The sequence below is a fragment of the Panthera uncia genome, chromosome A2 (assembly GCF_023721935.1).
Source record: "Panthera uncia isolate 11264 chromosome A2, Puncia_PCG_1.0, whole genome shotgun sequence".
Lineage (NCBI taxonomy): Eukaryota > Metazoa > Chordata > Mammalia > Carnivora > Felidae > Panthera > Panthera uncia.
This window is the reverse complement of record NC_064816.1, coordinates 111,302,265-111,315,114: the sequence shown is the minus strand read 5'-3', so window position 1 is coordinate 111,315,114 and position 12,850 is coordinate 111,302,265. Positions and strand designations below refer to the sequence as shown.

Here is a 12,850-nt window from a genome sequence, read left to right as displayed (position 1 = left end):
ATATATGTACATATTTGTACATATATATGTATATGTATATACATATACATATATATGTATATGTGTATATATATACATATACATATATATATATAAAACTAATCTATTACAATAAAAAATTACATACCCATAATAAAAGGCAGCCATAAGCATACAAGTCAGAACTTGGAGAAGCAGGCTTTCCCATTTTCAGTTCAGGTGATATCAAACTCAAGTCACCAACCATCATGTTCACTGAAGCTCGCTGATTCTACAAAAACAACAGGTTAAAAATTTTAGAGGCAACACAGATGAGTTAAGTCCTCTGCATTTAATTAACACAAAAAAACAAATTCATTTGAAATATTTCATTCTCTCTTGCTTTAAAATATTTTTATTCAATTTTTGCTATTATAAATTGCTCTTAAAATTAGTCTCATACAATTAATAGTGAGACTTTGGTTACATTTCACATTACAGATTGAAGTAGATTAAAAACCAAAAAACACCAATTATTTAAATATTTGGTACTTCTTGTAAAAATAAAGTTCATTAGGGCAAGAAGGAGTCCTATTTTCTAATTCTGAAAATTCTAAATAACTTTAAAAATTGGAAGTCAACAAAGTACTTTCCTTCCTTACTGATCATTTTTTAATTTGCTTTCTTTTTAATTTTTTTTTAATGTTTATTTATTTATTTATTTTGAGAGACAGAGTGTGAGCGGGAGAGGGGCAGAGAGAGGGAGAGACACAGAATTCAAAGCAGGCTCCAGGCTCTGAGCTATCAGCACAGAGCCCGACTCCAAGCTTGAACTCACAAACCATGAGATCATGACCTGAGCCGAAGTTGGACGCTTAACCGACTGAGCTACCCAGGCGCCTCATTTTTTAAAATTGTTTTAATGTCTATTTTTGAGAGAGAACAGGAGCAAGGGACGGGCAGAAAGAGAGAGGGAGACATAGAATCCGACACAGGCTCCAGGCTCTGAGCCTCTGAGCTGTCACCACAGAGCAGGAAGTGGGGCTCGAACCCGTGAACTTGTGACCTGAGCCGAAGGTGGACACTTAACCGATTGAGTGACCCAGGCGCTGTGATCATTTTCTTTTTTTTTTTAATGTTGTTTTTTTGTTTTTTTTACTCTTGACAGAAAGAGAGACAGAACGTGACAGGGGAGGAGCAGAGAGAGAGGGAGACACAGAATCTGAAGCAGGTTCCAGGCTCAGAACTGTCAGCACAGAGCCCAACACGGGTCTCAAACTAACAAACCGTGCAAGATCATGACATGAGCCGAAGTCAGACACTTAACTGAGCCACCCAGGCACCCCTGTTTTTGGGGTTTTTTTTTGAGGTACCAAACTATTTTCCAAAGTGATTCCTCTATCTTTTCAAATTCTCATCAGCAATGTTTGAGGATTTCAATTTCTCTGCATTCTTGCGAACATTTTATTGTCTGACCAGTTTTTTTTTTTTTAAGTTTGTTTAGAAAGAGAGAGAAAATCCCAAGCAGGCACCCTGTCAGCGCCAAACCCAATATGGGTCTTGAACTCAGGAACAGTGAGATAATGACCTGAGCCAAAATGAAGAATCAGATGCTTAACAGAGTGCAACACCCAGGTGCCCCAGAGCAATTCCCTTTTGACTAGTATAAGTCATAATGCTTTATACTTCAGTCATCTGCAAATCACACGGTAATGCCACCTGTGTATATGCAGTCTTAATGGTTTTCATATGGTAGCTCAAAAAGATGAGAAAATGAAAATGTAAAACTATAAAGAAATGCTGGATTATGAAGGATTTATACAATGTATATTTATTGAAATATTTATCATATTAGTTTTTCTGAAAATTAAGATAATGTCCTAAGAAAAACAACTAAATGAGGAGTTTAAAAAGGTTCTCAACTGGTAAGGGTCCTGGTTAACTCACCTTTTGAGCATGCCATTTGCAATATTATACATATCATAATTACTCCAAGAATTATTCTTCCCCCTTTATACTGACTTGTCAACTGTCGTTATCCCCCAAAACATTGTTTTAATTTTCATTTAAAATTATTTACACTGAAATACTGATTAAACCCACCTTTGCTCAACTTTTTCACACTACTTTCAGATTGAAATATTAATCAGGAAGAAAAATTTGAAAGATAGTCTGTTGTCAAGATCACTGCTTTTCAGACTTTACAGTGCATGTGAATCACCTGGGATCTTGTTAATATGCAAATTTTTATTCAGCATTTTTGGGATGGAGATTGTGCATTTCTTCTTTTTTTTTTTTAACGTTTATTTATTTTTGAGACAGAGGGAGACAGAGCATGAACGGGGGAGGGGCAGAGAAAGAGGGAGACACGGAATCTTAGGCAGGCTCCAGGCTCCGAGCCATCAGCCCAGAGCCTGATGCAGGGCTCGAACTCACAGACCGCGAGATTGTGACCTGAGTTAAAGTCGGATGCTTAACCGACTGAGCCACCTGGGCACCCTGTGCATTTCTTAACAAGCTCTCAGGTGATGCTGTAGCTGCTGGTCTTTTGGTTACACTGTGAGAAGCAAGGATAAACATACTGGGAGGAGAAGACATAATTAACAATTAGTGGTATGTGCTAAGTAATTATCATGCTAATTACCTTTACCTTTACAATCACTCTTTAAGGTAGATATTATTCCCATTTTATAGTTGATTTAGCCTCAAAGAGTTTAAAACCCAAGGTCACACAGCAAGTAAGTGGGAGGGTAAGAATTGCAGCCAAGGTCTGAATCCAGGGTTCATGTTCTTGTTACTGATCATCCTTTGACATTAGAAATCACTGGAAATGGTATACTTGGAAAATGATGGAGAAGGGGGTAGTGGGAAGAGCCCAGGTGGCTCAGTGGGTTAAGCATCTGACTTCAGCTCAGGTCATGATCTTGCAGTTTATGAGTTAGAGCCCCCTATCAGGCTCTGTGCTGACAACTCAGAGCCTGGAGCCTGCTTCAGACTCTGTCTTCCTCTCTCTCTGCCCCTCCCCTGCTTGCTATCTCTCTCTCTCTCTCTCTCTCTCTCTGTTAAAAATAAACATTAAAAGAAAAAAATTTTTAAAAGGTGGAAGAGTTACTATAGAGCAAAACAAATATATATAGCAAAAAATTCCACTCCCAAGGGAAATGAAAATATATGTCCACACAAAAATTTGTACACTAATGTCCATAGCAGCATTATTCACAATAATCAAAAAGTGGAAACAACCCAAATGTCTATCAAATGATGACTATAAAACCAAAATATGGTACACCCACAGAATAAAATATTACTTGGGCATTTTAAAAAAGGAATGATGTTCAGATGCATGCTATAAGACACATAAACCTTGAAAACATTACACTAAATGAAATAAGCCAATCACAAAAGGCCACATATTGAATGATTCCATTTATAGGAAATGTCTGGACTAGTACATCCACAGAGATGAAATTGAATTAGCGGTTTCCAAAGGGCTGAGTAAAGGAGGAAATGAGGAGTGACTGCAAATTCATATGGAGTTTCTTTTGGAGGGAGTGTCCTGAAATTAGAAAGGTGATCAATGTACCACTGTGTCAATATACTGAAAAACAGTACTGATTGTACACATAATATGTGAATTATATCTCAATAAAGCTGTTGTTTTAAAAAAGAAACCTGGGCCGCCTGGGACGCTCAGTCAGTTGAGTATCCAACTCTTGACTTCAGATGAGGGCATGATCCCAGGGTCATGGGATCAGGCCCTGCATCAGGCTCCATGCTGCACATGGAACCTGCTTAAGATCCTCTCTCTCTCCCTCTGCCACTCTCCCTTGCTCATGTGCACATGCACTCTATCTCTAAAAAAAATAAAATAAAATTTAAAAAACTGCTGCCTTGTGATCATATATATTTTGAGGCCACCCATTCTGCCAAAAAAAAAAAAAAATAGACCACAATATGCTCTTTCATTGTCTGATATCTCCTATCTCTACAAACTGCTTGTTCTGAGGTAATATGACACCAAATTAGCAACTAATGTAGTTGAACCAGCACTTAAACTAAATGGAAAAGTCCAGGGATGCCTGGGTGGCTCAGTCAGTTGAGCATCCAACTCTTGATTTCAACTCAGGTCATGATCTCACGGTTCATGGGATCAAGCCCCAGATTCTCTCTCTCCCTCTCTCTGCCTCTCCCCTGCTCACATGTTCTGTATCTGAAAATAAATAAACTTTAAAATACTTTTACATAAACAAACAAAAAAAACCCCAGAAAAGTCCAAGGTTCTCAAGTTTCTAAAAATGCCCATTAATCAAAAAATAGCAAAGTACCTATAACTACATTCAATCTACATGGGGGAGGGCACAAGCAGAAGGGGACACAGGAGTTCTCCTTGTATATATCCAAGGAATTAAATATTTCTTGATGATGAAAAAATAATTAACAAGTAGTGTCGTCAATGCCAATGAATATAATGTTAGTCTGCTCCTAATACTTAGGTTTAAAAAATACAATACACAGACTTAGAAACTCTTGTTCTAGCACCTAGCTGGTAACAGTTAATTGTTTATATTACATGCTACATGTCTTAACCAAGGCAAAGATCTCATAATAAATTACCATATTATGTAAAAGGCTGAACTAATGTCTAATAATATTAAATATTAACCTATTTGTAAAACCACTATATTTTACCACAGATTTGGTGAAGTCAAAATCTCCGACAATTCCTTGTTCACGATTTAAAGCAAATACATTGTTCTGATGAAGTGATCCATGAATTATGTCAGCCTTGTGCAATGTATGCAGGCCCTGGGCAACACCTCTCATGACCTTTAAAGCTTCCTACAGATAAGCACACAAAAAAGAAGTCAGGAAGTAGGCAAATCATTTTAACACTGAATCTTTTCTTTAATTAAAAGACTTTTCCAGGAGAGTACCTCCAAATGATCCTTTAATAAGAATATAGCATAGAGAAGGAATTAAAGACCTGAAGCCCTGATTATGTAACATCATACACACATAACTTAAGACACTACAGCCCCTAACATTGAGATTACAAATAATGAACATATAAAGCACCTAGAAAGAGAGACTAAATAGTGTTACCAGATAAGAAGAATCAGGGCATCCTGTATTTTTATTACTAATTCAAATTTACAATACAAATTAAAGCTGTTACTTAAGCACTTATAATATCAAATACACTATACTATGCAATTTACATACAGCACAACTTAAAGGTTATAAGCATGGGCTTTGGTACCAAAAGACCTAATTTCAATTCTCATCTTTGCCTCTTGCTGAGGACCCTGTGCAAGTCACTGAATCTCTGTGACCCTCATTTTTCTCATCTGTATATAACAGCATCACAGGGTTGATGTGACAATGAAATAGCCTGATACCAGGCAAAATTTTACATAATATATAAAGCATGTAGTATTCCCTCTAACATTAGGTGTTATTTTCTCATTTATTAGAAATAGTGTTTTTTACTCACTTCTGAAGTTAAAGGCACACTGGCTTGAACAGCACTCAGGTTTGCCCGAGGATAGTACGGGACCATCAGATAAGCCATAGGATCAGACTAAAAAAGCAAAACAGAATGAAACTCAAAGTGAAAAATTCTTCAATGTATTTTCAGTATACAGTGATTATACAAAATAACTTTCTCTTTTTGTTAAAAGGAATGAACTACCTTTTTAAAGCTTGGAGGTAAAACTTACTGTAAATAAAATGTTTTCTGTAAGAGATTAGCATAAAAACTTTACTGGGGTACCTGGATGGCTCAGTCGGTTAAGTGTCCGACTTCAGCTCAGGTCATGATATCGCGGATTGTGAGTTCGAGCCCTGTGTCAGGCTCTGTGCTATCAGCGCAAAGCCTGCTTCAGATCCTCTGTCCCCCCGCCTCTCTCTCTGTCCACCCCCATCATGCTCTCTCTCTCAAAAATAAAATGAACATTAAAAAAAAAACTTTACCTTACACAAAAATAGGAATATCAGTGGTAGCAACCCAGAATCTTCTTTAGTTTCTCTCCAAGCTCTGTGATAGGCAGCTGTTCTCTGAATCACCCTGGCTTCTGTGTCCACATCTACAGAATAGCCCTGATACCAGAAAAAGAGGCAAGATAATCCCAACATTAAAAATCCTACTATAGTTATACATCATTCCAACTTAAACATAGTAATTATAAATTAAATTACATCTAATTTTTTTAATTGTATAAGTACCTTTTCTACCTGCTTTGAATATATAAATTTCCTTTATAATTTAGAAAGAACAATTCTACCTATACCTTAATAAATATTCTATAACACACTGCCACAATGGCCAAATTAATTATCCTATGATGATAAACAGTTTCCCAGATCAGTAAAGTAACCAAAGAGAAGACTGTATTGGCAAAATAGCTGAGATTTCTAAGAGAAGCATAAGAAAATAAGAACTTTAAAAGGCTAGAATTGGACAGAAAGTAATAAGTTCACCCAAAATAGACAACCAAGTATATCCAATTAAAGACATGTGTTATTTAGGGAAATGAGGGAAACTCTGAATTCAAAATTAGTTCTGGCAGCCAAACTGGAAGCATAATCATCAGGCTAGTCAAGTCATATAATTCAAAAAACAAGCAGTGGATTTTCACTTTCCTGAAAGTAATGCCACCACTCCCCTGTAATATGTCTGAATCTCCCATAAATCAAAACTTAAACTTACCTTTAAAAGAATTATCTGTCCATTTACCTCAGAACAAACCAAAGGGCGCTTGCCACTAAGTTCCTTCATGGGCTCAGCATCAAGAAGATCACGTTCCAAACTCATAGTAAGAAGACCACCAGATTTCTAGGCACAAATTTTTGTTACAGTTGAAGAATCCAAACAATTCCACTACTTTTAAATCATCGACATAATTAACTACATGCTATGAGATGGTTTGAACATCATCAACCCTACTAGAGAAACCAATAAAATAAAAATACTGAATGCTTCCTAGTTTTTCTAGTTCCTAGCTCTTGAAATCCTCTCACCCAAAGTATAATCAACATACATGTAATGGCTGCTACAGTTCCAGAACAAATTCTAAATATAACTGGGTTAATCAGACATGCATCCAAAAAACCCTGATGTTTACTTGGAAAACTTCATGTGTTTCCTAAAAAATATTAAAATGATAACAAATACAAAGAAGGTTGCAGAATGAGAATGAGAACTCTAAAAATTATGACCCCTATGAAGTAATTCTAACACCTCTGCCTCTGAAGTGGAATCCTCAAAAGTGAAAATGGCTTTCAAATATTTTAATTCTATTAGATATTTCTGCCACTTTTCAAAAGGAATAAAATTTTTGCACTAAAACCTGACTACCAACATTTTAGATCAAGGTAAATCTTATCGTGGTGTAGTTTTAGTAACAAGGGTTGCAAAAGTGTTTTCTGGTTTTTATTTTTATGTGTTGTCAATATATTTAAGTAAACCACAAAATATAATCAACCAACAGGGGTTTCCTAGGCATACATCACAGTCAAACAACTTAAAATCAATAAAAGAGTCCATCAGCTATGATTAAAATGTTTTATAATGTTCCACAATGAAGAGATCAGCACATTTTTAAAAACTAATTTCCAAGTCCTACACAGCACCACATACTCACCCACCATGCATCCTACATGAGAGAGTGTCTAAGCTAGAATTAAATAATTATGAGGAAAACACCACATTATTTTAAAGTCTAGTCTGGAAAAATTTGATAGTAATTGCTGTAACAATTTAAGGAGACTTTAATTTTACATATTTATAGTTCATAAGTCTATGTGTACAACCCTTTCTGTACTACATTTAAGCTATTATCATGAGTTTAATGACAATCTTACAGAATAGATATTTCATCTAGTCCCTTACCCTTAGCAGGCAATATAAAACACAGAGCTAATAGACTCTGCCCTAAGAGTCAGAGTTTACCAATCCTGTTCTATACTGCCCTTCTATCTAATATACTGATCTCCCAGGCTTTGAATCCTGCCTACCTAGAAAACTATACCCATGTCAACATCTCTACTTGACCAGTTCTCTAGAATTCTTTACTACCTGCTTTAACTTAAAAGATATATTCTGCTTAAATTCCTCATGAGTGGCACTGTCCTGCTTTTATTCTAACTCCTTTAAGTTTATTTATTTTGAGAGACAGAGAGTGAGGGAAAGAGAGAGCATGTGAGTGGAGGAGGGTCAGAGAGAAAGGGAAAGAGAGAATCCCAAGAAGGCTCCAGTTGTCAGCACAGCTGACAGGGGCTCGATCTCACAAACCGTGACATCATGACCTGGGCTGGAATCAGTCACACACTTAACCGATTCAGCCAACCGGGCACCCCTATTCTAACTCTTGAAACAACAGCTAAAACTGTTTTATCATTTAAGAAAATAAACACCTGTCATTCAAACAAGTGCCATGCAATGTACTGAATAGACATGAGGAAAAGAGAAAACAGAAACAAACATGCAAATTAATATAAACATTAAAATACAATATGCCAATACTAAAGACAATCTTGAGGAAAAGTTCTAACATTACCCAGAAACTATTCATCAGGAACATTTTCATAGTAAGGATAAATTTAACACTAACACACGATTGTACCATCACTTTTAACCCTCTCTGCAGAGTAGTAATTTTCAGGGGCAACAAAGCTTACCATGTACTTAAGTAATCCTATTTCAGGAAAAAGGAGAGGCAGCTCAGGAAACCATTTATGTACCAAGCTATTCAGCTTCTCCTAAATTTAAAAAATATTTTTATTAAGGATATATATGTGTATATATATATTGATATACATATATAGGTCATATATATTCAATTGTGACATGTTGGTCTTCAGGAAAAAAAAACATACCAGTAACTCCCTTATTGTATCTCTAACAAGATACATAATCTATTGTATATAGATAGCCTAATAAGATACATAATCACTGACTTTGCCTTCTACCACAAGAAATATCATCTTGGATCTCAATGACCGAGTCATCTTGGATCTCAATTACCATCTTACTAATAGAAGAAAAACTTAATTACCAATTTTACTCTTGGTATACATAAATAGGCACAATATCTTGCCTAAAATCAAAGTATATAATCACTTCCAAGCTAAAATGAAAATGTGTGTTGATAACATCAATTTGTATCATAGAATTGTCATCATTTCTCAAAATATTAAGAACACACTTAACATTTTAAAATAATAGTTATTTCATTTAGGAGAGAAAAAATCATAAAAGCCTTGAAAGAAGAAACAAATATGCAGCCCTACAAAAGCTACTGTGAAGCAAATGTGAAAACTGAGGATACTTAGAAAAGTCACTTGTCACATTTATTAAGTAAAACTTTTGGATACTTGTCAAGTCACTGGGAGACAGCTATTTATCCAAGGTTCATAAGGTAAATAATTAAATACACATAAGGTAAATAATTAAATACACAGTCAGATGAGATTACTATAAACTATAACACTTTAAATGTGTATTATTTTCATTGTATTTTTAATGTTCAAAGCAGTGTCTACCTTACTTGTTCCCCATAACATCCATGAAACATAAAATAGTCTTTCCATTTTAAAATGGAAAAGATCCTTCCATTTTAAAAAGAAAATACACTCACAAACTCTCCTAAATATTAGCATAAGAACAGAGACTTAAAGAGGTAATTTCCCCCCAAAAATCAGGTAGTTGCATTCTGTTATATTCTTCAACTAAATTATGCTGCCCCATTAGTGTTTTCATTGCAGCATTACGTTAAAACAGTGTTCATTTAGATTTTAATAAAGGAAAAAATCTTTAGCTTTGTATGAAACAGAAAACATGCAGTATGCAAAAGTATGTTTGTGTTATAATCTTGATTCTTGCAAAAACAGGCAGAAAGTAGACTAAAAGGAAGTTAAGTAAAAAGTTAACAGTGATTACTACTGTTATAACTGTATGGAAAAGTTACAGGTGATTTTTTTCCTCTTTATAATTTTCTGTGATTTCCACATTTGGTACAATGGTTATGAATTATTTTCTCATCAGAAATTAATTTCTAAAGTCACATAAACATTACTATGCAAACATAACTATGCCAATATAATCTCCAGCCTTGTCATTATAGTCTACTTCATAAAATAGATATATGAATTCAATTTCTAGAGTAAGAACTAATTCAAAACTTCAAAGAATTAAATACTTACATATTCCTCCTGCTCACGATAAACTTCCTGAAAGACACTATTGCGCAAGTCAGTTATTTCTTGTTTTATTTTCTCAATTTCAGATCCATCATGGTCATCCGACTTTAACCAGAAAGAAAAAAGTGACCTTACAGGTTTATTAAAGTAGACTCAAAACAAGTCTTCCTAGTATACTAGAATATAACTTCTATAACAAATCGCTCTGATTTCTATGTATCCTTCTGTACCTAGCACATAACAGACCCTCATAACACCCACTGAATTAATATTTATTACTTTATTCTAACACTGATTTTTCCCAAACCTACAAAAAGGATTAAAAACTAAAGACATAAATCAACACAGATTTTTCTGGTCTCTTAATTTGCTATACATTTTCTCCAAGAAGATGACCAACTGCCATCACAAAGTAAATGTCAAGAATAGGAACAAGAATACAATTACATTCCCTGGAATTGTTTTCTACATGAGATTTGGTTAAAAAAAAAAAAAAGACTTTAAAAAAAAAAAAAAAAAAAAAAAAAGGACGCCTGGGTGGCTCAGTCGGTTAAGCGTCTGACTTCGGCTCAGGTCATGATCTCACGGTTCGTGGGTTAGAGTCCCGCATCGGGCTCTGGGCTGACGGCTCAGAGCCTGGAGCCTGCTTTGGATTCTATGTCTCCCTTTCTCTCTGCCCCTCCCCTGCTCACGCTCTGTCTATGACTCTCAAAAATAAATAAACATTAAAAAAATTGTTAAAAAAAAAAAAAATGACTAAATGTATGGTATGTCTATTAAAGGAAAGACAATGTAGGACTCACAAAGACTCCACAAAACTCCAATAATAAATTAGCCACCTTAAAAAGTACGTGTGTTTTCAACATTGTATTTCTCCAAGTTAAAAAATTTCAACTAAAAAAGACCCCATTCCCCACAGCCCAAAATAGAATAAGAAGCTAGAAAAATCTTTAAACCATTAAATTAGTTTCACTTCAAGCCCAATTAAGTGCTCCAAAGAGGAAGAGAGACAGTTCAAGTTGGATTAAGATATAATGAGGATTCCTTTTGTCTGTAAATCAAATCCTCAAGGGAACCCAAGGAATTACAAATTTATTCAATTTCAAACCTAAAGAAGAAGGTTAGTCCAGATTAGAGTGTCTTAATTCTTCCAGTTCTATTATCATATGAAAACAACTTAGTATATTCACAAGAAATAGTTTGTCTAGCCATTAAAAAGAGAGCTAACAAAAAACATCATGATCTTAAAAATACTTTAGGACAAAATTCTACCTTTAGAGGAGTACCTTGCTTTAATAGGTGTATATTATAACAGGTATTGTAACAGTCTATACCAAAAGAATTTTTAAATTATTTTCAAGGATTTACAGTTACTAAAAACCAAGGCAGCAATATAAAATGTTTCTAAAGAACATTTAATGACATGGTAAAATGTTTACACTATTAATATAATAATTTTACTTACATACAAAGAAAAAACATGAAATATATAAAACAAAATGTAAATAATGGTTCTCCTATTTTAAAGAATGTATTTACACATTACTTTGACGAAGCAGAGTAAAATGAGGTACACACAGAATTCAGCAAGAACCAAGAGTTTCCTTACTTCTTCCAAATTATTCTTTTCAACCAATTTCCATCTCAGTCGAGCTTTTAAATTTTTCAGTGTCTTTTTAATGGACAGCAAGTGATCCACATTGGGGCTTTTATTTAAATATTCGATAATCTGCCTCTTAAACTAGTAAGAAAAAAAGTTACTGTATTTTCAAAACATAGACAACAATATTTATTGAAGTCACTTACTGACCATTTATTATATTTCTATTAAAATTCAACTAGTATTGAACTGAGTTCAGAATGAAATAAGAAATTCTACAATTTTCAACAAGACAATTCTACTAACTGATTTCTTAGTTACCACATTTCTTTTCAGAAGAGTATCAGTCCCAGCAATCAAAGTAGCAAAGGGCAAAGAAATATTTCACGCTGAGACCCACAATGAGACACATTTTGCTAGAGATGATGCAAACTGGGATTTCTAGTGAGGATGTAAACTGAAATTACCTTTCCCCAAAGTAGTTTGACAATATGTATCAAGTTTTAAGAGTGTTCATTCCTTTTGGGACACCTGGGTGGCTCAGTAGACTAAGTGTACACTCTTGATTTCAGCTGAGGTCATGATCTCCGATTTCGTGAGATACAGCCTCACATCAGGCTCCTTGACAGCACAGAGCCTGCTTGGGATTCTTTCTCTCTCCCTCTCTCTGTCCCTCCCTCTCCCTCTCTCTCTCTCTCTCTCTCATAATAAGCTCTAAAGACAAATGTTCATTCCTTTTGACTTAGTAATTAACAATTTTTGGGAATCTATCTTAAAAACACACAAAATTATGCAAAAGAGTATGTACAGTGTTACTCATGGTTAAAAAAAATTAGAAGTAACCTGAATATCTAACACAGATGAAAGGTTAAATCATGTTATACATCTATGCAAATGATGATGTTACAGTTGCTCAAAATGACAGTATAGAAGAATCATTAATCACATAGGCAATATTCATAATACACCGTTAAGAAACATCTTCAAAACAACTTACAACACAATGCAATCAATGCACAAGACATATATATATATATATATATATATATATAAAAAAACACACACACACACACACACACACACACACACACA

At 34.7% G+C, this 12,850-nt stretch overlaps 1 protein-coding gene across 2 annotated transcripts in view; it reads right to left on the bottom strand.

Moving 5' to 3' along the window:
• Positions 1-12,850, bottom strand: part of STK31 (serine/threonine kinase 31) — a 76,270-nt gene that overhangs the window by 20,938 nt on the left and 42,482 nt on the right. For both annotated transcript variants that reach the window (XM_049642923.1, XM_049642925.1), the window contains exons 15-22: positions 11,768-11,899; positions 10,162-10,263; positions 8,638-8,718; positions 6,668-6,793; positions 5,932-6,057; positions 5,453-5,539; positions 4,648-4,797; positions 128-250 (exon numbers count right to left, since the gene is read on the bottom strand). In XM_049642923.1, the coding sequence (XP_049498880.1) occupies positions 128-250; positions 4,648-4,797; positions 5,453-5,539; positions 5,932-6,057; positions 6,668-6,793; positions 8,638-8,718; positions 10,162-10,263; positions 11,768-11,899 (927 nt within the window). The remainder of the gene's footprint in view (positions 1-127; positions 251-4,647; positions 4,798-5,452; positions 5,540-5,931; positions 6,058-6,667; positions 6,794-8,637; positions 8,719-10,161; positions 10,264-11,767; positions 11,900-12,850) is intronic.